Consider the following 25,256-nt stretch of genomic DNA (forward strand, 5'->3'; position numbering starts at 1 on the left):
TCCTTAGTAGCTTGAAAATAAAACTTTAAAGCTCGAACGACATCCAGATTATGAAGTAAGCATTCCTTCAAGGAAGAAGGATTAGGACAAAAGGAAGGAACCACAATCTCCTGATTGATGTTACGATCAGACACCACTTTAGGAAGAAAACCCAAGCAGGTACGTAGAACAACCTTATCCTTGTGAAACATGGCAAGGCCGTCATCTCAGAAACTCTGTGTGCCGATGCAATAGCCAAATCGAAAAAGAACCTTCCAGGACAACAATTTAATGACAAGCAAATGCATAGGCTCACACTGAGCCCATTGCATAAACTTAAGAACAAGATTTAAACTCCAAGGTGGAGCGTTTGAAACACAGGTCTGATCCTGATCAGAGCCTTAAAGGGACAATTTTTTTCTTTTGTAATTCAGAAAGAGCATGCAATTTTAAGCAACTTTCTAATTTACTCCTATTATCAATTTTTCGTTCTCTTGCTATCATTATTTGAAAAAGAAGGCATCTAAGCTTTTTTTTTGGTTTCAGTACTCTGGACAGCACTTTTTTATTGGTGGATTAATTTATCCACCAATCAGCAAGGACAACCCAGGTTGTTCACCAAAAATGGGCCGGCATCTAAACTTACATTTCAAATAAAAATACCAAGAGAATGAAGAAAATTTGATGATAGGAGTAAATTAGAAAGTTGATTAAAATTTCATGCTCAATCTGAATCACGAAAGAAATTTTTTGGGTACAGTGTCCCTTTAATGAAGGATTGCATGTCAGGGAGCTCAGCGAGTCTCTTGTGCAGCAAAACAGAAAGGGCCGAAATCTGTCCTCTGAGGGAACCGGCAGAAAGGCCCTTCTCCAGACCCTCCTGGGGAAAGGAAAGAATCCTGGCAGTCTTGACCTTAGGCCAGGTGAAACCACGCTCTTCACACCAGAATAAGTAAGCTCTCCACACCTTATGGTAGATGCGACGAGTAACCGGCTTACAAGCCTGAATGAGTGTATCAATAACCCTCTCAGAGAAACCTCTCTTGGCTAAGACTAAGCTTTCAATCTCCATGCAGTCAGCTTTAGAGAATCTAGATTTTGATGAACAAAGGTACCCTGTTCCAGCAGATCCCTGCAACAAGGTAACCTCCATGGAGGAGATGAGGAAATCCCCTCCAGGTTAGCGAACCACATCCTTTGTGGTCACGATAGCGCAATTAGTATCACTGATGCTTGCTCCTGCTTGATGCAGACCACTACACGAGGGAGAAGTGGTTAAGGTGGAAAAATCTAAATAAGATTGAAATTTAAAGGCACTGCTAATGCATCTATTAGCTCTGCCTAAGGATCCCTGGACCGCGACCCATATCTGGGTAGCTTGGAGTTGAGCCGGAACGCCATAAGATCTATCTCCGGCGTCCCCCATCTGTTGCAAATCTCCACAAACACCTTGGGATGGAGAGATCATTCCCCCGGGTGAAAGAATCGTCTGCTGAGGAAATCCGCTTCCCAGTTGTCCACACCCGAAATGTGGATCACTGACAGCGAGCAGTGGTGGGCCTCCGCCCATTCCAGAATACTTCCCTCATTGCTAGGGAGCTTCTCGTTCCCCCCTGATGGTTGATGTAAGCCACCGAGGTTATGTTGTCTGATTGGAATCTGATAAACTAAGACGAACCCAGAAGAGGCCAAGCCTTCAGAGCATTGAAGATCACTCAAAGTTCCAAAATGTTGATTGGGAGGAGAGGTTCCGCTCTAGTCCACAGGCCCTGTGCCTTCCTGGCACCCCTAACAGATCCCCATCTTGATAGACTTGCGTCCGTAGTCACAATCTCCCAGGATGGTCTCAAAAAGGATGTCCCTTTGGACAGGTGATCTGGACAGAGCCACCAAGAGAGCGGTTCTCTCGACCGGTTATACAGAGAAATCTGTTGAGACAGATCCGAATGATTGGCGTTCCACTGTCTCAGCATGCACAGCTGAAGTAGTCTGAGATGGAACCTGGCAAAAGGAATGATGTCCATGCAGGACACCATAAAACCAATCGCCTCCATAGACCGAGCCACAGAGGGCCTTAAGGAGGTCTGGAGGGCAAGACAAGTGGAAGTTAGCTTGCAACATCTTTGGTCTGTAAGGAATATCCTCACAGATATGGAATCTATTATAGTACCCAGGAATTCTACCCTGGTACTGGGAGTAAGAGAACTCTTTTCTAAGTTTATCTTCCATTCATGAGATCGAAGCAGAAGATCCTTCGAATGTTCCTCTGCCAGACAACAGGATGGTGCTTGAACCATAATGTCATCCAAGTATGGCGCCACTGCCAGCAGAGCCCCCAGAACCTTTGTAAAAACTCTTGGAGCAGACCAAACGGCAGTGCAATAAACTGGAAGTGCTGGTCCAGGAATGCAAACCGTAGGAACTTGAGGTGTTTTGTGTATAGGAACGTGAAGGTAAGCATCCTTCAGATCTATCGTGGTCATAAACTGTCCTTCCTGAACTAAGGGAAGGATGCATCTTATCGTCTCCATCTTGAACGAGGGGACAGATAGAAATGTGTTTAAACACTTTAGGTCCAGAATCAGGCGGAAGGTTCCCTCCTTCTTCGGGACCACAAACAGGTTTGAATAATATCCCAGACTTCTTTCTGCATGAGGTACCGGTACAATAACTCCCAGGGAGGACAGATCCCTCACGCACCCCAGAAAGCCTTCTCGTTTTTCTGGCCTTGAAGACAGGTTTGACAAGAGGAATATGCCCCTGGGTGGATGAGACTTGAAACCTATCCTGTATCCCTGAGCAATGAACTCCAGGACCCACGGGTCTTGCACGTCCCCAAACCAAATGTCAGAAAATAGCGATAGTCTGCCCCCTACCAGATCCATAGCCGGATCGGGGACCGCCCCTTCATGCCGACTGTCTCAGCGGGCTTCTTGTTTTGCTTGGACTTTTTCCAGGACAGAGCCGGCTTCCAAGTGCCCTTGGATTGCGTGGGCTTTGTGGAGGGCTGCCGTCGTTGAGATTTATCCGAACTAAAGGAACGAAAATTAGGACCTTGTCCTTTAGGTTTGTTCTTCTTATCCTGCGGTAAAAAGGCAACTTTGCCTCCTGTAACCGTGGAGATAATGGAGTCCAGGCCTGGACCAAATAGAATCTTTCCCTTAAAGAGGAGGGAAAGAAGTCTTGACTTCGAAGTCATGTCCGCAGACCAGGACTTCAGCCATAGTGCCCTACGGGCTTGAACAGAAAAACCTGAAGCCTTAGTATTCAGGCGAATAATCGGCATATTTGCATCACAAATAAAAGAATTAGCTACCCTTAAAGCCTTAATTCGTTCTTAGATCACATTGAGGGGACCTTCGACCTCGATCAACTCTGATAAGGAGTCGCACCAGAAGGTAGCCGCTCCAGCAACCGCCGCTGCCGGTTGAAATAAATATCCCGTACTGCAACATCTTTCTTAACAGAGTTTCTATCTTCTTATCCATGGGCTCTTTAAACGACAAACTATCCTCAAGCGGGATAGTAGTACGCTTAGCAAGCGTGGAGATAGCGCCATCCACCTTGCGGATGAAACCCCACAACTCCAATTGAGAGTCCGGAACCAGGAATATTTTTTTAAAAGAAGAAGGGGAAAAAGAATAACCAAGCCTTTCCCATTCATTCTTAATAATGTTCGCCATCTTTATGGGAACCGGGAAAGTCTGTGGTATAACCCTGTCCTCGTAGAGCTTATCTAATTTAGGAATCAAAGGTTCCTCAGGTAATTAAGGCTCTGGGACCTCTAAAGTAGCCAAAACTTCCTTTAACAGAAAGCATAAATGTTCAATCCTAAATCTAAAGTCTGGTTCCTCCGCAGCTGGAGGCTTAGAGGCAGCAGATTCGACCCAGAGAGAGCATTCTCTGAAGCATCAGAGGCGTCTTCATCAGCGGATAAACTTGTATCAGATAACTCCAACAAGCTAGTAGATGACCCCTGGGAAGGATAGCAATATTTGACCTTGCACTTAAGCAGGGTGAGGTAAAGCACTAAAGGCCGCAAACACTGCCGTTTGTAATTGCTCAGTAAAGTCTGACGGTAAAAGGGCCCCTCCAGATGGAGGATTAGGAGTGCTACAAGAAGCTGCAAGTGTATTAGGAGATGACTGTAGGGTGTGCACCGGACGGAGACTCCTCAGATGTGGATGGCTCAGTGGTACTAAACATATTAACTTTATTCAACATGATTACATTATCAAGGCATGTGGAACATAATTGAGCAGGCAGTTATACTGTGGCCTCCTCACAATATAGACAGGTATTAGACTTAGGTAAAGAGGGAGTACCCTTTAAAGCATCAGAATCCTCCAAAGATTGCGCTAAATAAAGCAGACTTTGATATTAAGAAAAAAACGGCACCTTTATACCCCCCTAATGGCTGGGGCACTCACCACTTCCTATGACCCAGGCCCAACAGAGAAACCGTTTCGTCTCCGGAAAACCGCACGGTCAGGAAAGAAGAAATCAGGCTGACCACACCCGGACCGCCCCTGCTATAGGAAAAAGCGTGCCAAGCCTCTCGGGCTCCGCAGCTTACCAAAACGAAAGTAAAAACCTGTTCGTTCCAACATTTGCCTGAGCCCATCTCACACGTCGCAGCATAATCATAATAAAATAAATTATGTGATTAATACCCCCTGTTCAATAATCCCCTTATGGAGATATTAACCCTTGATTCCATACAGATAAAAGGATTCACACTGTGACCCTGTCTTCTTGCGTTATCATATATGTATAAAAAAATGAAATGATCTTACCGGGATCTATGCCGTGGAACAGAATCACAGCCTCTCAAGCTTGACAGTCTTGTAGCATCACTCCCGACATGGACGCGAGTAATGGAAGCAGGCAGTGAAACTCGTCAACACTGATTGCTTAGGAGCTGTTAATACAAGTCTGGATGGATTTGCAGAAAGACTCTCCCTCCATCTCCAGACTCTAACATTCGTCAATGCTCTCACTGAGAGGCTGACAAGACTACTTAAAACTCCAGTCCCATTTTGAAGGGCAGACACCCTTCATAAGGAACTACTCGGACACGTCTCTGCCAACCTCCTGTGACGAAAGGCAAAGAATGACTGGGATATGAGGGAAGAGGGAGGAGTATTTGAGCCTTTGGCTGGTGTGTTTTTGCCTCCTCCTGGTGGCCAGGTTCAGTATTTCCCAACAGTAAGGAATGATGAAGTGGACTCTCCTCATATTAAGAAAGAAACAGTGTTTTCAGGAACTTTTCACAACCAGCACTAGCATTATGTTCTGTGAGGTGAAATGTCATCATATTGACACTGCAACACCCCCATTAAAATAATTTCTTATACATTTCAATACCCCTTAAACTAATTAACCATATTAGTTCCAGTCATCACACTAATAACCCGAGCCATGACACATAGGTGTCCATTGCCCAAAAATGTTGGTGGTATTTTTTGGGTTATTTGTCTTTTTGCCAATTTTGTCCTTGCTCTGGCGAGGTCTTGCTTCTTGACTAATGCTCTTGGTTCTTATCTTCTGGTTTAATTAGGTTTTATGTCTAATTTTGGGGTCGTTGAGAGATTAACCATTACAGTAATGGGGCTGAAACAGAAGGGATATCATGGGGATCTTTTGAAATATCTCAATTTACCTTATATAGATAAAAGTATTGTCCTTTGTGGATTTTTTAAAACCCATGTTAATAAGCATCATCTGTTAAACCTCTGTTGTCATACACTACCTAAGGCCAAGAAGCAAATGCTGTAACCTGCAAATCAGATAGTTAGTTAAAAGTAAAATCTCCAACCTGATTTAGGAAATTTACAACTAAAATAAATTCTAGGTTACAGATTAATCTTTTTAGCCTGTTTAGGACTTCTTGAACAAGCACATTTTAAACAAAAGCAAGAGATGAATGTCCCTTTAAGCTGACTGTAGCTGTCACATAAGAAAGTTCTTGATTTGGAACCCAAGAAGTTGCGCATTATGGGTTCCAGGTGGAGTAGAAACATCTCCAAATTCCAATTATCTGATGGATTAAAGTAAAGCCATGTGCTATATACTTATGATTCTTAAAATACCCTGAATTTTAAGAACGGATCGGACCACATTAACCTGCAAAGTTAGAATAAACCTCTACAAGGTTTATTATTTATGATAAAATAAGGTGTGAATTTTTTTTTAGTTGTTCTATTGTATCTATTTGTGCTACATCTATCTGTGGACGACAGTTTCTCTTTTTACTAAAATAAACTTTACCTCTTAGAAATGCACCCATGGTTTTGGCATTCCTTTCCAGGGTCTCTGCTCTTCCTCCTGAATAAATAATCCTTGTGTTTATTTCGGAGTACCCTTTGTTGTGTACCAGACCTACTAGTACCCTGTGTTGTAGGTCTCTGCTACTCTTGAATAACTTATCCTTGTGTTTATTTCGGAGTACCCTTTGCTGTGTACCGGACCTACTAGTACCCTGTGTTGTAGGTCTCTGCTCCTCCTCCTGAATAAATGATCCTTGAGTTTATTTCGGAGTACCCTTTGCTGTGTACCAGACCTACTACTACCCTGTGATGTAAGTAAATTACTAGCAAGAGAAGCTTCATGGGACTTTACAAATGAAACACCATCTATATTCTATACACAGAAGTTGTCATAGCAATAACTTTGTGAAGCTTATGTCACCCTTCCCTAGAGCGTTATCACAGTAACAGCTGTGGTGCAGTTTATTATCCAGGTAAATAAACTGCCATTAGGTTACTAACACTGGAGGAACCTGGCTTTGTTCGTTTTTCAGGAGGAATACAAAACATTATTTAAAATTGGTGGGAATTTAGGAATATTCAACACAAGTAATGTGTTTAGTGCTCAGCCTTCCCGTAGAACTCTTATTAACATAAATATTTAAAAATAAAATCTTTAAAAGTCTGAAGATTATCCTGGTCAAGATCAAACCTCCATTTTATATGCCAAAAACACAGCCATTTTGTAATAAATCTTCTAGACTCCAGTTATAAAGTATATTATAAAAAAGCCATATAACCTAGTGATATTTATTTGTTATTTACACTGACAACCTTAAAAGCACACAAAATCTATTTAAAAACAGATCACATGAAATTTATACATTCATAGATATAGCACCCCTGGTACTATTTAAATTTAAGACCTATTTACAAATATCTTTCCATACAACATTTCGGCTTCCTGCATTTGTAACAGTCATGCTCAAGCACAGAAAAAAAAACAAAACAGGAAGTTTGCGTTCTTCCAGTTAACAAACGGAAATCCTGAATGATATTGTCTTAGATCTAATAGTATCTAAATATCTCCTCAGTTGCATTTGGAATTCAGTTTATAATAAATGGAAAATGTTAGCAGCAGTTCAGTATTTGCTAAACAATGTATATACATCTTTCATTCATTTATCTGCTAAAGTGTTATGTTCCCAAAAGATCAGGTTGTTGTGGGTATTTTATGGGAAATGTCCAAAGTGATTTTAAAGATGTCTATGTTCTGCAATTCTCCAAATACTTCTGCAGAGCCAGCGAATAATAATAACTTCCTGAACACAAACTTGAGTGGTTTATGTACGATCTAGTGGTTAGATGACAGTAAATGCTTACAGGCTCCAGCCAATGTTCAAAGCCATTTACTCACATGAACATCGTATTATTTTTGTTTTTATATCAATATATTCAGTATATTCTGTCTACCTACTGCAACTAGTTTTGCCCTATTGTCTGTTGTAACAGTAACTCATATTGTAAATAAAATATTTACAGTGCAATCAGCAATTTATATATACATACACACCTATAAATAAAATGATCAATTTAAAAGATTTTTTTTCTAAATTACACTATTTTTTCTTTTACAGATAAGTAAAAAGAGTGTCCATTAAAACATATGAACTCCTGTTATAGAGTGAGCAGGAACCAAAGCTCATTGTGTCTCAGTGCGTCTTCATTCATAGGAATTTTAGCTAGCGTCTGTGCCTGAACATTAATGAGCCAAGTCAGTGTGACTAGCACTCAGACTTCTTGAGTCTGTCAGACTATTATTTCGCTCCTGTATAAAAAAGGGGGGAGAGAAAAGCAGTTACTTTCTTGTAATACTAGATCCATATCTCTATATACAGTAGGCACATCAATATTTAATACAGTTAACTCTTTTGCTGCTTAAAAGGTCTGCAAGCAAGTTCTTTAGCAGTCAAGAATTTAAATGAAAGTTATGTTTTATCTCTTACACCATTCACCAATTAAAGACTGTTCTATTTTTACGGTCAGAGATCCAAATGACACATTTTCTTTTTAGACAGTGTTCTAATTCCCCCAATATTTTTTTTGCAGCCTATTTAAGCAGATGATCAACTTTGATATCTAAACATATACATTTCTTCAAGTGTATTTTTTGTGAATAGTTTTGTGTAGTTGGCCTTACAATACATATTTACATCTTACAAGGGTTGCAGTGGTTTCCATTCCCACTTTTTTGTTCCATTCTGCTTTTTTAACTCTCAGGGGACAAGGCTACTGGGGTGACTGTCAAGGAAGTTAGAAATGTAAAATTTTATTTCTGTTGGGCTTTTCCTTGAGTAGCATTAACTATGTGCTCTCCCTTATAGATTTCTGCAAATCTGCCCTTTCTGTTCCAAAGAAAAGCAGGCGTTTGGGATTGTGTCCAGCCCCCTTAAAGGGATTTTTTGTGTGTTTTATATGCAGGTTTATAAATATTAAATCTGTCATTTTGTTAGCAATAGTTGGCTAAGAGCAGTCCAGTGACATAAAAATGCAAGAGAAGCTATTCATTGGTTATCATATTCTCCTCTGCTGTGGAACATAGATTAACATCTGCAATGATCAAGGTCATAGATCTGAATCCTCCAGATGCATTACAACTTGCTGGAGGTAGAACGGAAAAAGTAAAATTACAGGAAAAGCAGGCAAAATAATGACTATACCCTCTGTTTTCACTGTGTATAATTATCTTTTTTAAGAGGATTCATGGTCAGTTTAATTTTCCCTTTAAAGGGACATGAAACCCAAATTTATTTTGCAAATCAGAAACTCTATGCAATTTTAAACAACTTTCCAATTTACTTCTATTATGAAATATACTTAATTATCTTTGTATCATTTGTTAAATGTGCAAATGTACTACTGGGAGCTAGCAGAACAGATCAGGTGAGCCAATGAACAAGTCATATGTGCAGCTAGCTCCCAGTAGTGAACGGCTGTTTTGGAGCCTACCTAGGTATGCTTTTTAACAAAGGATACCAAGAGAAAACAAAGCAATTTACATAATTGAAGTAAATTAGAAAGTTATATAAAATCACTTGCTATATCGGGGGGGATAAAAGCAGTATAAAACTTGTTAGCATTAACTTTATGGTACGTGACTGCTTAAATGATCATGTCCTAGACATAAACCATCAATAATAAAATGCTTTAATGTGCTAAACCCCACAAATGGGTTAAACACATAGGTAAATTGAGCTCCAGCAACACACTGCTGATCCCGAGATGAACAAGGCCTGTGATAGGCAGTGATGCACATTTGCTGCTCAGTAATCATGCTCAGCTGCAGACCAGTATTGCATTGTCAGAAGACCAGTGCATTTGGATCATTCGTTATGATTCAAATTCGGAAGAAAGTAGCCGCTTGCGGCATTCGGTTATTTTCAGAGCCGCATTTATTCTTGTGAAACTGAAACACACTAAGATCTGTGCAAACCTAAATCTTAGTGCGTTTCACTTTCACAAGAATAAATGTGGCACCGAAAAGTGCTAAATGCTGCAAGCGGACGCTTCTTTCACATCTGGAGCATAACGAATTATCTGAATACATTGGCTTCATTGTCAGTCGAGAGGTGACTTTAAATATGGCCCTTATTCAAAATGATGACAGGTTGCCAAAAATCTGCTATGACAAATAAGGTGGTTTGGAATATTTTATGCTTCAGGCAGCCATACAAAAAGCAAGTAAAACTACAAACATGCTTACAGTCACCATACACTTGCTGGCCAGCATCATTGTAAATGGAGGAAATAGAGCCGGACAGCAGTGCAGAGGAGTTCTTTTTTGTCTAAAGGGACACATGGAACCCCTTAAAGGAACATGAAACCCATTTTTTTCCCTTCATGATTAAGATAGTCATGCGATTTTAAACAACTTTACAATTTACTTCTATTATCTAATTTGCTTTGTACTCTTTGTATCATTTGTTGAAAAGCATACCTATGTAGACTCAGGTGCTGCTGATTGGTGGCTGCACATATATGCCTTTTGTTAGTGCCTCCGAGTAGAGCATTACTGCATCAACAACGGAGGATACAAAGAGAATTAAGCAACTTATTTAATAGAAGTAAAATGGAAAGTTGTTTAAAATTATATTCTCTATCTGAATCCTGAAAAACAATGTGTCTCATACCCCTTTAAGGGGGGGGGGGGTGCTTAAAATAAAATGTCTGTCAAAGAAACAACCGGAAAAACATAATTTATGTAAGAACTTACCTGATAAATTAATTTCTTTCATATTGGCAAGAGTCCATGAGCTAGTGACATATGTGATATACAATCCTACCAGGAGGGGCAAAGTTTCCCAAACCTCAAAATGCCTATAAATACACCCCTCACCACACCCACAATTCAGTTTAACAAATAGCCAAGCAGTGGGGTGATAAAGAAAGGAGTAAAAAGCATCAACAAAGGAAATTTGGAAATATTTGTGCTTTATACAAAAAATCATAACCACCATAAAAAGGGTGGGCCTCATGGACTCTTGCCAATATGAAAGAAATGAATTTATCAGGTAAGTTCTTACATAAATTATGTTTTCTTTCATGTAATTGGCAAGAGTCCATGAGCTAGTGACATATCAATACCCAAGATGTGGAGTCTTCCACTCAAGAGTCACTAGAGAGGAAGGGAATAAAAATAAAAACAGCCATATTCCGCTGAAAATATTAGTCCACAACCCAAAAAAATAAGTTTATTTCATATTTGAAAGAAAAAAACTTAAATCAAAAGCAGAAGAATCAAACTGAAACAGCTGCCTGAAGAACTTTTCTACCAAAAACTGCTTCCGAAGAAGCAAATACATCAAAATGGTAGAATTTAGTAAGTGTATGCAAAGAGGACCAAGTTGCTGCTTTGCAAATCTGATCAACTGAAGCTTCATTCTTAAAAGCCCACGAAGTGGAGACTGATCTAGTAGAATGAGCTGTAATTCTCTGAGGCGGGGTTTGACCCGACTCCAAATAAGCTTGATGAATCAAAAGTTTCAATCAAGATGCCAAGGAAATAGCAGAAGCTTTCCGACCTTTCCTAGGACCAGAAAATAAAACAAATAGACTGGAAGTCTTCCTGAAATCTTTAGTAGCTTCCACATAATATTTCAAAGCTCTTACCACATCCAAAGAATGTAAGGATCTCTCCAAAGAATTCTTAGGATTAGGACATAAAGAAGGGACAACAATTTCTCTACTAATGTTGTTAGAATTCACAACCTTAGGTAAAAATTGAAATGAAGTCCGCAAAACTGCCTTATCCTGATGAAAAATCAGAAAAGGAGACTCACAAGAAAGAGCAGATAGCTCAGAAACTCTTCTAGCAGAAGAGATAGCCAAAAGGAACAACACTTTACAGGAAAGTAGTTTAATGTCCAAAGAATGCATAGGCTCAAATGGAGGAGCCTGTAACGCTTTCAGAACCAAATTAAGACTCCAAGGAGGAGAAATTGATTTAATGACAGGCTTAATACGAACTAAAGCCTGTACAAAACAGTGAATATCAGGAAGTATAGCAATCTTTCTATGAAATGAGACAGAAAGAGCGGAGATTTGTCCTTTCAAGGAAGCAGACAAACCCTTATCCAAACCATCCTGAAGGAACTGTAAAATTCTAGGAATTCTAAAAGAATGCCAAGAGAATTTATGAGAACACCATGAAATGTAAGTTTTCCAAACTCTATAATAAAACTTTCTAGAGACAGATTTACAAGCTTGTAACATAGTATTAATCACTGAGTCAGAGAAACCTCTATGACTTAGAACTAAACGTTCAATTTCCATACCTTCAAATTTAATGATTTGAGATCCTGATGGAAAAACGGACCTTGAGATAGTAGGTCCGGCCGTAACGGAAGTGGCCAAGGCGGGCAACTGGACATTCGCACCAGATCCGCATACCAAAACCTGTGTGGCCATGCTGGAGCCACCAGCAACACAGAAGACTGTTCCATGATTATTTTGGAGATCACTCTTGGAAGGAGAACTAGAGGCGGGAAGATGTAAGCAGGATGATAACACCAAGGAAGTGTCAGTGCATCCACTGCTTCCGCCTGAACATCCCTGGACCTGGACAGGTATCTGGGAAGTTTCTTGTTTAGATGAGAGGCAATTAGATCTATCTCTGGAAGACCCCACATCTGAACAATCTGAGAAAACACATCTGGATGGAGAGACCACTCCCCTGGATGTAAAGTCTGGCGGCTGAGATAATCCGCCTCCCAATTGTCTACACCTGGGATATGCACCGCAGAGATTAGACAGGAGCTGGATTCCGCCCAAGCAAGTATCCGAGATACTTCTTTCATAGCTTGGGGACTGCGAGTCCCACCCTGATGATTGACATAAGCCACAGTTGTGATATTGTCTGTCTGAAAACAAATGAACGGTTCTCTCTTTAGCAGAGGCCAAGACTGAAGAGCCCTGAGAATTGCACGGAGTTCTAAAATATTTATTGGTTATCTCGCCTCTTGAGATTTCCAAACCCCTTGTGCTGTCAGAGCTCTCCAAACAGCTCCCCAACCTGAAAGACTTGCATCTGTTGAGATCACAGTCCAGGTTGGCCGAACAAAAGAGGCCCCTTGAACCAAACGATGGTGATCTATCCACCATGTCAGAGAGTGTCGTACATTGGGATTCAAGGATATTAATTGTGATATCTTTGTATAATCCCTGCACCATTGATTCAGCATGCAAAGCTGTAGAGGTCTCATATGAAAACGAGCAAAGGGGAACGCGTCCAATGCTGCAGTCATGAGACCTAAAACTTCCATGCACATAGCCACTGAAGGGAATGACTGAGACTGAAGGTGCCGGCATGCTGCGACCAATTTTAAACGTCTCTTGTCTGTTAGAGACAGAGTCATGGACACTGAATCTATCTGGAAGCCTAAAAAGGTGACCCTTGTCTGAGGAATCAAGAAACATTTTGGTAAATTGATCCTCCAACCATGTTTCCGAAGAAACAACACTAGTTGATTCGTGTGAGATTCTGCAGTATGTAAAGACTGAGCTAGTACCAAGATATTGTCCAAATAAGGAAACACTGCAATACCCTGTTCTCTGATTACAGATAGTAGGGCACCCAGAACCTTTGAAAAGATTCTTGGAGCTGTTGCTAGGCCAAATGGAAGAGCAACAAATTGGTAATGCTTGTCTAGAAAAGAGAATCTCAGAAACTGATAGTGTTCTGGATGAATCGGAATATCAAGGTATGCATCCTGTAAGTCTATTGTGGACATATAATGTCCTTGCTGAACAAAAGGCAGAATAGTCCTTATAGTCACCATCTTGAAAGTTGGTACTCTTACATAACGATTCAAAATTTTCAGATCCAGAACTGGTCTGAACAAATTTTCTTTCTTTGGTACAATGAATAGGTTTGAATAAAACCCCAAACTTTGTTCCTGAAGAGGAACTGGCATTATTACCCCTGAAGACTCCAGGTCTGAAACACACTTCAGAAAAGCCTGAGCTTTTACTGGATTTACAGGGATGTGTGAGAGAAAAAATCTTCACACAGGAGGTCTTACTTTGAATCCTATTCGATACCCTTGAGAGACTATGCTCTGAATCCAATGATTTTGGACTGATTTTATCCAAAAATCCTTGAAAAACCTTAATCTGCCCCCTACCAGCTGAGCTGGAATGAGGGCCGCACCTTCATGCGGACTTAGGGGCAGACTTTGGTTTCCTAAATGGCTTGGATTTATTCCAACTGGAAGCAGATACCTTGGGAGGAGGATTGAGTTTTTGTTCCTTATTCTGACGAAAGGAACGAAAACGGTTAGAAGCCTTAGATTTACCCTTAGGTTTTTTTATCCTGAGGCAAAAAAAACTCCTTTTCCTCCAGTGATAGTTGAAATAATAGAATCCAACTGAGAACCAAATAAATTATTACCTTGGAAAGAAAGAGATAGTAATCTAGATTTAGATGTCATATCAGCATTCCAAGATTTAAGCCACAAAGCTCTTCTAGCTAATACAGCTAAAGACATGGATCTAACATCAATTTTGATAATATCAAAGATGGCATCACAAATAAAATGATTAGCATGTTGCAGTAAGCGAACAATGCTAGATATGTCAAAATCCAATTCACGTTGTGCTAAATTTTCCAACCAGAAAGTTGATGCAGCCGCAACATCACCCAAAGAAATAGCAGGTCTGAGAAGATGACCTTAATATAAATAGGCCTTCCTTACATAAGATTCAAGCTTCCTATCTAAAGGATCCTTAAAGGAAGTGCTATCTTCCATAGGAATAGTGGTACGTTTAGCAAAAGTAGAAATAGCCCCATCAACTTTGGGGATCTTTTCCCAAAACTCTATAGATTTTGCTGGTAAAGGATACAATCTCTTAAACCTTGAAGAAGGAATAAAGGAAGTACCTGGCTTATTCCATTCCCTAGAAATCATATCAGAAATAGCCTCAGGAATGGGAAAAACACCTGGGGAAACCACAGGAGGTTTAAAAACAGCATTTAAACGTTTATTAGACTGAACGTCAATAGGACTGTTTACTTCAATATCCAAAGTAATTAACACTTCTTTTAATAAAGAACGCATATACTCTATTTTAAATAAATAAGTAGATTTGTCAGTGTCAATATCTGAGGAAGGATCTTCTGTTTCAGATAGATCCTCATCAGAAGAGGATAAATTATTATGTTGTTGGTCATTTGAAATTTCATCAGCTAAATGAGAAGTTTTAAAAGACCTTTTACGTTTATTAGAAGGTGGAAATGCAGACAAAGCCTTCATAATAGAATCAGAAACAAATTCTTTAAAATTTTCAGGTATATCATGCACATTAGAATTTGAAGGAACTGCAACTGGCAATGTACTATTACTGATGGATACACTATCTGCATGTAAAAGTTTATCATGACAACTATTACAAATGAAATTCGGTGGAATAATTTCTACAATTTTACAACAAATGCACTTAGCTTTGGTAGAACCGATGTCAAGCAGCAATGTTCCAGCAGAAACTTCAGAGACAGGATCAGATTGGGACATCTTGCTCAATGTAAGAGAAAAAACAACATATAAAGCAAAATTATCTATTTCCTTAAATGACAGTTTCAGGAATGGGAAAAAATGCAAAAGCATAGGCCTCTTGATAGAGAAGAAAGCAGGAGGCAAACATCAATGGGGTATTGAAATAATGTAAAAAATGAGCGGAAATGACACACTTGCGTCACTAATGACGCCGCCGTGTGAAAGGTCTCGGCGTCACGTATGATGCTGGAAATGACGAAGTTGCATCATAAACGTATCTTTTCGCGCCAAAAAAAGTATGCGCCAAAAATGACGCAATAAAGTCTAGCATTTTTTGACGCACCCGCGGGCCTAACACCCGCAATTGCAAAAAAGTAGTCAAATTAAAAAAAAGACTAAATCCCAGGTAAGAAATAAAATTCTTAAAGTGTTTACATTCCCAAATATGAAACTCACAGTCTGCAGAAGGAAATACATGAACCTGACTCAAGGCAAATATAAGTACAATACATATATTTAGAACTTTATATAATTTGTATAAAGTGCCAAACCATAGCTGAGAGTGTCTTAAGTAATGAAAACATACTTACCAAAAGACACCCATCCACATATAGCAGATAGCCAAACCAGTACTAAAACAGTTATTAGTAGAGGTAATGGTAAACTGAGAGTATATCGTCGATCTGAAAAGGGAGGTAGGAGATAACAGAGAACCCATGAAATAGACCCCCGTTAGGGAAATCATCGTATTCAATAAGTGATACTCCCTTCACGTCCCTCTGACATTCGCTGTACTCTGAGAGGAATCGGGCTTCAACAATGCTGAGAAGCGCATATCAACGTAGAAATCTTAGCACAAACTTACTTCACCACCTCCATAGGAGGCAAAGTTTGTAAAACTGAATTGTGTGTGTGGTGAGGGGTGTATTTATAGGCATTTTGAGGTTTGGGAAACTTTGCCCCTCCTGGTAGGATTGTATATCCCATATGTCACTAGCTCATGGACTCTTGCCAATTACATGAAAGAAATAAACGCGCCAATCACTTGCTTTGTTTTGTTTGTTTTTTAAAGCGCTGCTCGAGCACAAAATGCCTATTTGCTGACATTTATTTTTGAATACTACAGCTTAATGGGAATGTGAAAATAGGCAGAAAGTCTTTGTGAATAAAGTCCTCCAAAGGGCATAGAAACAATGCTATGTGCATTAGTAGTGTCCTACTCTTCCTGTAATTTACCTGCCAATCCATCTAGAGGCTTGAGCACTTGCTGCACGTAGACTGCACTTTACCGGACTGATTGCTTAGATCAGTGCAGAGACATATTTACATCTAACCCTAACTCACCACATTCAAAGCAGACAAGAAAAACACTCAAAGGCTTTTCACGTGGTGTCTCAGTGTCTTCTGGAACAGAGCCGTGCATATTCTGCTAATAACATTTTTATGCCGAACCTTGTTATAAATACATATTATTCTGCTATTAGGCCAAGACATTATCTCTAAGCTTAAAGGGCTAGCATAGTAAAAGTACCACTTCAGAGCACACTGCTGACCCCGTGCGGAAACTGCAGCTGAGCCAATCAGTAGTGCTAGTTGTAAATCCGGGTTGTGTGGCTATCGCTGCCGATTGGCTCAGTGCCGGTTTTCGCTCAGGATCTGCAGTACTTGAACTATGGGTTTAACCACATTTGTTGGGGGTTAAACACAGAGTTACAGAATCGCTAGTTATACAATTCTAGCACTATAATAGCCCTTTAATAAAAGATGTAGGTTTAGTCAGTCGCTCCTTAAGATGTTTGCATACCAGATGACATTTGATCACTGTATGCCAATTAACCAAGTACTCACCTTACTATGCACATTCTTGATGCATTTGTGTATAAACGGTTTTGTACCTACCTGTGTGGTTGTAACGACATTTCTTGTATAAATATGTATACAGTCAAACCTTAAATATATGCTTATTAAATGGCGTTGCAGAACCTTCTCTCACATGAAGCCCTGTATCATTTGTCATAATAATATTTATATAGTGCATTTAGTTTTTTTATGCACATACTGTGCTCACATTTTGTGTGTGTCTGCATAACAGTGCAGCCAAAAACATTGTCTTTTAAAATGACTAATAATAATAATAATAATAATAATAATGTGTTTGCACAGATATGAAACTTATTGTGCTTCTGGGGGCAGTTAAACACAAATATTCCAACTAAATAGTCTGGCAAACAAAAGTACATTTCACATTGACAATACTGGTGCAAGGAGAGCTACCAGAAATGTGCTGGATTATCATTAATACTGCATTTCATTACCACATTATACACATCTTGTCCCATACTTCCTAGACCGGCCATTACAGCATTTTGAAGAAAACCCAAGTTATAGAATTTGCTTTCTGACCTCTCTAGGGAGCGTTTACAAAACAGCAAAAGTTGTATAACTTCCCTTTAACTAACAAGCCAGTTAGTACATATTGTACAAATCACAAGTAATGACCCTATAACATACACAGGAGCGGGTTCCTACAGATTACTAACACGCTGAGATACCAGTTAGTATATATTGTACAAATCACAAGTAATGACCCTATAACATACACAGGAGCGGGTTCCTACAGATTACTAACACGCTGAGATACCAGTTAGTATATATTGTACAAATCACAAGTAATGACCCTATAACATACACAGGAGCGGGTTCCTACAGATTACTAACACGCTGAGATACCAGTTAGTATATATTGTACAAATCACAAGTAATGACCCTATAACATACACAGGAGCGGGTTCCTACAGATTACTTACACGCTGAGATACCAGTTAGTATATATTGTACAAATCACAAGTAATGACCCTATAACATACACAGGAGCGGGTTCCTACAGATTACTTACATACTGAGATACCAGTTAGTATATATTGTACAAATCACAAGTAATGACCCTATAACATACACAGGAGCGGGTTCCTACAGATTACTAACACGCTGAGATACCAGTTAGTATATATTGTACAAATCACAAGTAATGACCCTATAACATACACAGGAGCGGGTTCCTACAGATTACTAACACACTGAGATACCAGTTAGTATATATTGTACAAATCACAAGTAATGACCCTATAACATACACAGGAGCGGGTTCCTACAGATTACTAACACGCTGAGATACCAGTTAGTACATATTGTACAAATCACAAGAAATGACCCTATAACATACACAGGAGCGGGTTCCTACAGATTACTAACACACTAAGATACCAGTTAGTACATATTGTACAAATCACAAGTAATGACCCTATAACATACACAGGAGCGGGTTCCTACAGATTACTAACACACTGAGATACCAGTTAGTATATATTGTACAAATCACAAGTAATGACCCTTTAACATACACAGGAGCAGGTTCTACAGATTACCAACATGCTGAGATACCAGTTAGTATATACAGGTAGCCCTCAGTTTACGCCAGGGTTAGGTTCCAGAAGGAATGGTTGTAAATAGAAACCGTTGTAAATTGAAACCCAGTTTATAATGTAATTCAATGGGAAGTGAGGGAGTTAGGTTCCAGGTCCCTCTCAAAATTGTCATAAGTAACACCTAATACATTATTTTTAAAGCTTTGAAATGAAGACTTTAAATGCTAAACAGCATTATAAACCTAATTAAATAATCACACAACACAAAATATATAATTAAACTAAGTTAAATGAACAAAACCATTTGCTAAACCGCATTATAAACCTAATCACACAACACAGACTTCACTTGCATTTAATCTGCAAACAGTTCTTTCTATGCATTCCAATCTGGACTGATTTATAGACAGGAAGATCTTGTTCCTTTGAAATCTGCTTGATAACTCAGGTCTGGTTAAACTGATTAATTTCAGCTTTCTTGGCTTTGCTGCAACACAAGTGGACAGCTCCACCTATTGGCTATTTTAATAAATGCACTACTTTTCAATAGCAGTCACATGACTGGAGAAAAAGGTTGTTATTCTGAAACGGTGTAAATTGAACCGTTGTAAAACGAGGGCCACCTGCATTATACAAATCACAAGCAAGTATTGACCCTATACCATACACAGGAGCAGGTTCCTACAGATTACTAACACGCTGAGATACCAGTTAGTATATATTGTACAAATCACAAGCAAGTAATGACCCTATAACATACACAGGAGCGGGTTCCTACAGATTACTAACACACTGAGATACCAGTTAGTACATATTGTACAAATCACAAGTAATGACCCTATAACAAACAGGAGCAGGTTCCTACAGATTACTAACACGCTGAGATACCAGTTAGTATATATTGTACAAATCACAAGTAATGACCCTATAACATACACAGGAGCGGGTTCCTGCAGATTACTTACACGCTGAGATACCAGTTAGTATATATTATACAAATCACAAGCAAGTAATGACCCTATAACATACACAGGAGGGGGTTCCTACAGATTACTAACACACTGAGATACCAGTTGGTATACATTGTACAAATCACAAGTAATGACCCTATAACATACACAGGAGCGGGTTCCTACAGATTACTAACACGCTGAGATACCAGTTAGTATATATTGTACAAATCACAAGTAATGACCCTATAACATACACAGGAGCGGGTTCCTACAGATTACTAACACGCTGAGATACCAGTTAGTTTATATTGTACAAATCACAAGTAATGACCCTATAACATACACAGGAGCGGGTTCCTACAGATTACTAACACGCTGAGATACCAGTTAGTATATATTGTACAAATCACAAGTAATGACCCTATAACATGCACAGGAGCGGGTTCCTACAGATTACTAACACGCTGAGATACCAGTTAGTACATATTGTACAAATCACAAGTAATGACCCTATAACATACACAGGAGCGGGTTCCTACAGATTACTAACACGCTGAGATACCAGTTAGTACATATTGTACAAATCACAAGTAATGACCCTATAACATACACAGGAGCGGGTTCCTACAGATTACTAACATGCTGAGATACCAGTTAGTACATATTGTACAAATCACAAGTAATGACCCTATAACATACACAGGAGCGGGTTCCTAAAGATTACTAACACGCTGAGATACCAGTTAGTACATATTGTACAAATCACAAGTAATGACCCTATAACAAACAGGAGCAGGTTCCTACAGATTACTAACACGCTGAGATACCAGTTAGTATATATTGTACAAATCACAAGTAATGACCCTATAACATACACAGGAGCGGGTTCCTGCAGATTACTAACACACTGAGATACCAGTTACTACATATTATACAAATCACAAGCAAGTAATGACCCTATAACATACACAGGAGCGGGTTCCTACAGATTACTTACATACTGAGATACCAGTTAGTATATATTGCACAAATCACAAGTAATGACCCTATAACATACACAGGAGCGGGTTCCTACAGATTACTTACACGCTGAGATACCAGTTAGTATATATTGTACAAATCACAAGCAAGTAATGACCCTATAACAAACAGGAGCGGGTTCCTACAGATTACTAACACGCTGAGATACCAGTTAGTACATATTGTACAAATCACAAGTACTGACCCTATAACATGCACAGGAGCGGGTTCCTACAGATTACTAACACTCTGAGATACCAGTTAGTATATATTGAACAAATCACAAGTAATGACCCTATAACATACACAGGAGCGGGTTCCTACAGATTACTAACACACTGAGATACCAGTTACTATATATTATACAAATCACAAGCAAGTAATGACCCTATAACATACACAGGAGCGGGTTCCTACAGATTACTAACACGCTGAGATACCAGTTAGTATATATTGTACAAATCACAAGTAATGACCCTATAACATACACAGGAGCGGGTTCCTACAGATTACTAACACACTGAGATACCAGTTAGTATATATTGCACAAATCACAAGCAAGTAATGACCCTATAACATACACAGGAGCGGGTTCCTACAGATAACTTACATACTGAGATACCAGTTAGTATATATTGCACAAATCACAAGTAATGACCCTATAACATACACAGGAGCGGGTTCCTACAGATTACTTACACGCTGAGATACCAATTAGTATATATTGTACAAATCACAAGCAAGTAATGACCCTATAACAAACAGGAGCGGGTTCCTACAGATTACTAACACGCTGAGATACCAGTTAGTATATATTGTACAAATCACAAGCAATTAATGACCCTATAACATACACAGGAGCGGGTTCCTACAGATTACTAAAACGCTGAGATACCAGTTACTATATATTGTACAAATCACAAGTAATGACCCTATAACATACACAGGAGCGGGTTCCTACAGATTACTTACACACTGAGATACCAGTTAGTATATATTGTACAAATCACAAGTAATGACCCTATAACATACACAGGAGCGGGTTCTTACAGATTACTTACACGCTGACATACCAGTTAGTATATATTGCACAAATCACAAGCAAGTATTGACCCTATAACATACACAGGAGCGGGTTCCTACAGATTACTTACACGCTGAGATACCAGTTAGTATATATTGTACAAATCACAAGCAAGTAATGACCCTAATAACATACACAGGAGCGGGTTCCTACAAATTACCTAAACGCTAAGATACCAGTTAGTATATATTGTACAAATCACAAGTAATGACCCTATAACATACACAGGAGCGGGTTCCTACAGATTACTTACACGCTAAGATACCAGTTAGTATATATTGTACAAATCACAAGTAATGACCCTATAACATACACAGGAGCGGGTTCCTACAGATTACTTACACGCTAAGATACCAGTTAGTATATATTGTACAAATCACAAGCAAGTAATGACCCTATAACATACACAGGAGCGGATTCCTACAGATTACTAACACACTGAGATACCAGTTAGTATATATTGTACAAATCACAAGCAAATAATGACCCTAACATCATACACAGGAGCGGGTTCCTACAGATTACTTACACGCTAAGATACCAGTTAGTATATATTGTACAAATCACAAGTAATGACCCTATAACATACACAGGAGCGGGTTCTTACAGATTACTAACACGCTGAGATACCAGTTAGTATATATTGTACAAATCACAAGTAATGACCCTATAACATACACAGGAGTGGATTCCTACAGATTACTAACACACTGAGATACCAGTTAGTATATATTGCACAAATCACAAGCAAGTAATGACCCTATAACATACACAGGAGCGGGTTCCTACAGATAACTTACATACTGAGATACCAGTTAGTATATATTGCACAAATCACAAGTAATGACCCTATAACATACACAGGAGCGGGTTCCTACAGATTACTTACACGCTGAGATACCAATTAGTATATATTGTACAAATCACAAGCAAGTAATGACCCTATAACAAACAGGAGCGGGTTCCTACAGATTACTAACACGCTGAGATACCAGTTAGTATATATTGTACAAATCACAAGCAATTAATGACCCTATAACATACACAGGAGCGGGTTCCTACAGATTACTAAAACGCTGAGATACCAGTTACTATATATTGTACAAATCACAAGTAATGACCCTATAACATACACAGGAGCGGGTTCCTACAGATTACTTACACACTGAGATACCAGTTAGTATATATTGTACAAATCACAAGTAATGACCCTATAACATACACAGGAGCGGGTTCCTACAGATTACTTACACACTGAGATACCAGTTAGTATATATTGCACAAATCACAAGCAAGTATTGACCCTATAACATACACAGGAGCGGGTTCCTACAGATTACTTACACATTGAGATACCAGTTAGTATATATTGTACAAATCACAAGCAAGTAATGACCCTAATAACATACACAGGAGCGGGTTCCTACAAATTACCTAAACGCTAAGATACCAGTTAGTATATATTGTACAAATCACAAGTAATGACCCTATAACATACACAGGAGCGGGTTCCTACAGATTACTTACACGCTAAGATACCAGTTAGTATATATTGTACAAATCACAAGTAATGACCCTATAACATACACAGGAGCGGGTTCCTACAGATTACTTACACGCTAAGATACCAGTTAGTATATATTGTACAAATCACAAGCAAGTAATGACCCTATAACATACACAGGAGCGGATTCCTACAGATTACTAACACACTGAGATACCAGTTAGTATATATTGTACAAATCACAAGCAAATAATGACCCTAACATCATACACAGGAGCGGGTTCCTACAGATTACTTACACGCTAAGATACCAGTTAGTATATATTGTACAAATCACAAGTAATGACCCTATAACATACACAGGAGCGGGTTCTTACAGATTACTAACACGCTGAGATACCAGTTAGTATATATTGTACAAATCACAAGTAATGACCCTATAACATACACAGGAGTGGATTCCTACAGATTACTAACACGCTGAGATACCAGTTAGTATATATTGTACAAATCACAAGTAATGACCCTATAACATACACAGGAGCGGGTTCCTACAGATTACTAACACGCTGAGATACCAGTTAGTATATATTGTACAAATCACAAGTAAGTAATGACCCTATAACATACACAGGAGCAGGTTCCTACAGATTACTAACACGCTGAGATACCAGTTAGTATATATTGTACAAATCACAAGCAAGTAATGACCCTATAACATACACAGGAGCGGGTGCCTACCAGATAACTTACACGCCAAGATACCAGTTAGTATATATTGAAAAAATCACAACCAAGTAATGACCCTATAACAAACAGGAGCAGGTTCCTACAGATTACTAACACGCTGAGATACCAGTTAGTATATATTGTACAAATCACAAGCAAGTAATGACCCTATAACATACACAGGAGCGGATTCCTACAGATTACTAACACACTGAGATACCAGTTAGTATATATTATACAAATCACAAGTAATGACCCTATAAGATACACAGGAGCGGGTGCCTACCAGATAACTTACACGCTAAGATACCAGTTAGTATATATTGTACAAATCACAAGCAAGTAATGACCCTATAACAAACAGGAGCAGGTTCCTACAGATTACAAACACGCTGAGATACCAGTTAGTATATATTGTACAAATCACAAGCAAGTAATGACCCTATAACAAACAGGAGCAGGTTCCTACAGATTACTAACACGCTGAGATACCAGTTACTATATATTGTACAAATGACAAGCAAGTAATGACCCTATAACATACACAGGAGCGGATTCCTACAGATTACTAACACGCTGAGATACCAGTTAGTATATATTGTACAAATCACAAGCAAGTAATGACCCTATAACAAACAGGAGCAGGTTCCTACAGATTACTAACACGCTGAGATACCAGTTAATATATATTGTACAAATCACAAGTAATGACCCTATAACATACACAGGAGCGGATTCCTACAGATTACTAACACACTGAGATACCAGTTAGTATATATTGTACAAATCACAAGTAATGACCCTATAACATACACAGGAGCGGGTTCCTACAGATTACTAACACGCTGAGATACCAGTTAGTATATATTGTACAAATCACAAGTAAGTAATGACCCTATAACATACACAGGAGCAGGTTCCTACAGATTACTAACACGCTAAGATACCAGTTAGTATATATTGTACAAATCACAAGCAAGTAATGACCCTATAACAAACAGGAGCAGGTTCCTACAGATTACTAACACGCTGAGATACCAGTTACTATATATTGTACAAATCACAAGCAAGTAATGACCCTATAACATACACAGGAGCGGATTCCTACAGATTACTAACACACTGAGATACCAGTTAGTATATATTGTACAAATCACAAGCAAGTAATGACCCTAATAACATACACAGGAGCGGGTTCCTACAGATTACTTACACGCTAAGATACCAGTAAGTATGTATTGTACAAATCACAAGTAATGACCCT

General features: G+C 39.0%; 1 protein-coding gene across 4 annotated transcripts in view; it reads right to left on the reverse strand.

Annotated features, from left to right (window-relative positions):
- Positions 1–7,023: 7,023 nt before the first annotated feature.
- Positions 7,024–25,256, reverse strand: part of KLC1 (kinesin light chain 1) — a 169,708-nt gene continuing 151,475 nt past the window's right edge. For all 4 annotated transcript variants that reach the window (XM_053697402.1, XM_053697401.1, XM_053697400.1 and 1 more), the window contains one exon: positions 7,024–8,055. In XM_053697402.1, coding sequence (XP_053553377.1) covers positions 7,990–8,055 — 66 coding nt within the window. In that variant the 3' untranslated portion in view covers positions 7,024–7,989. The remainder of the gene's footprint in view (positions 8,056–25,256) is intronic.

The sequence above is a fragment of the Bombina bombina genome, chromosome 1 (assembly GCF_027579735.1).
Source record: "Bombina bombina isolate aBomBom1 chromosome 1, aBomBom1.pri, whole genome shotgun sequence".
Taxonomy (NCBI): domain Eukaryota; kingdom Metazoa; phylum Chordata; class Amphibia; order Anura; family Bombinatoridae; genus Bombina; species Bombina bombina.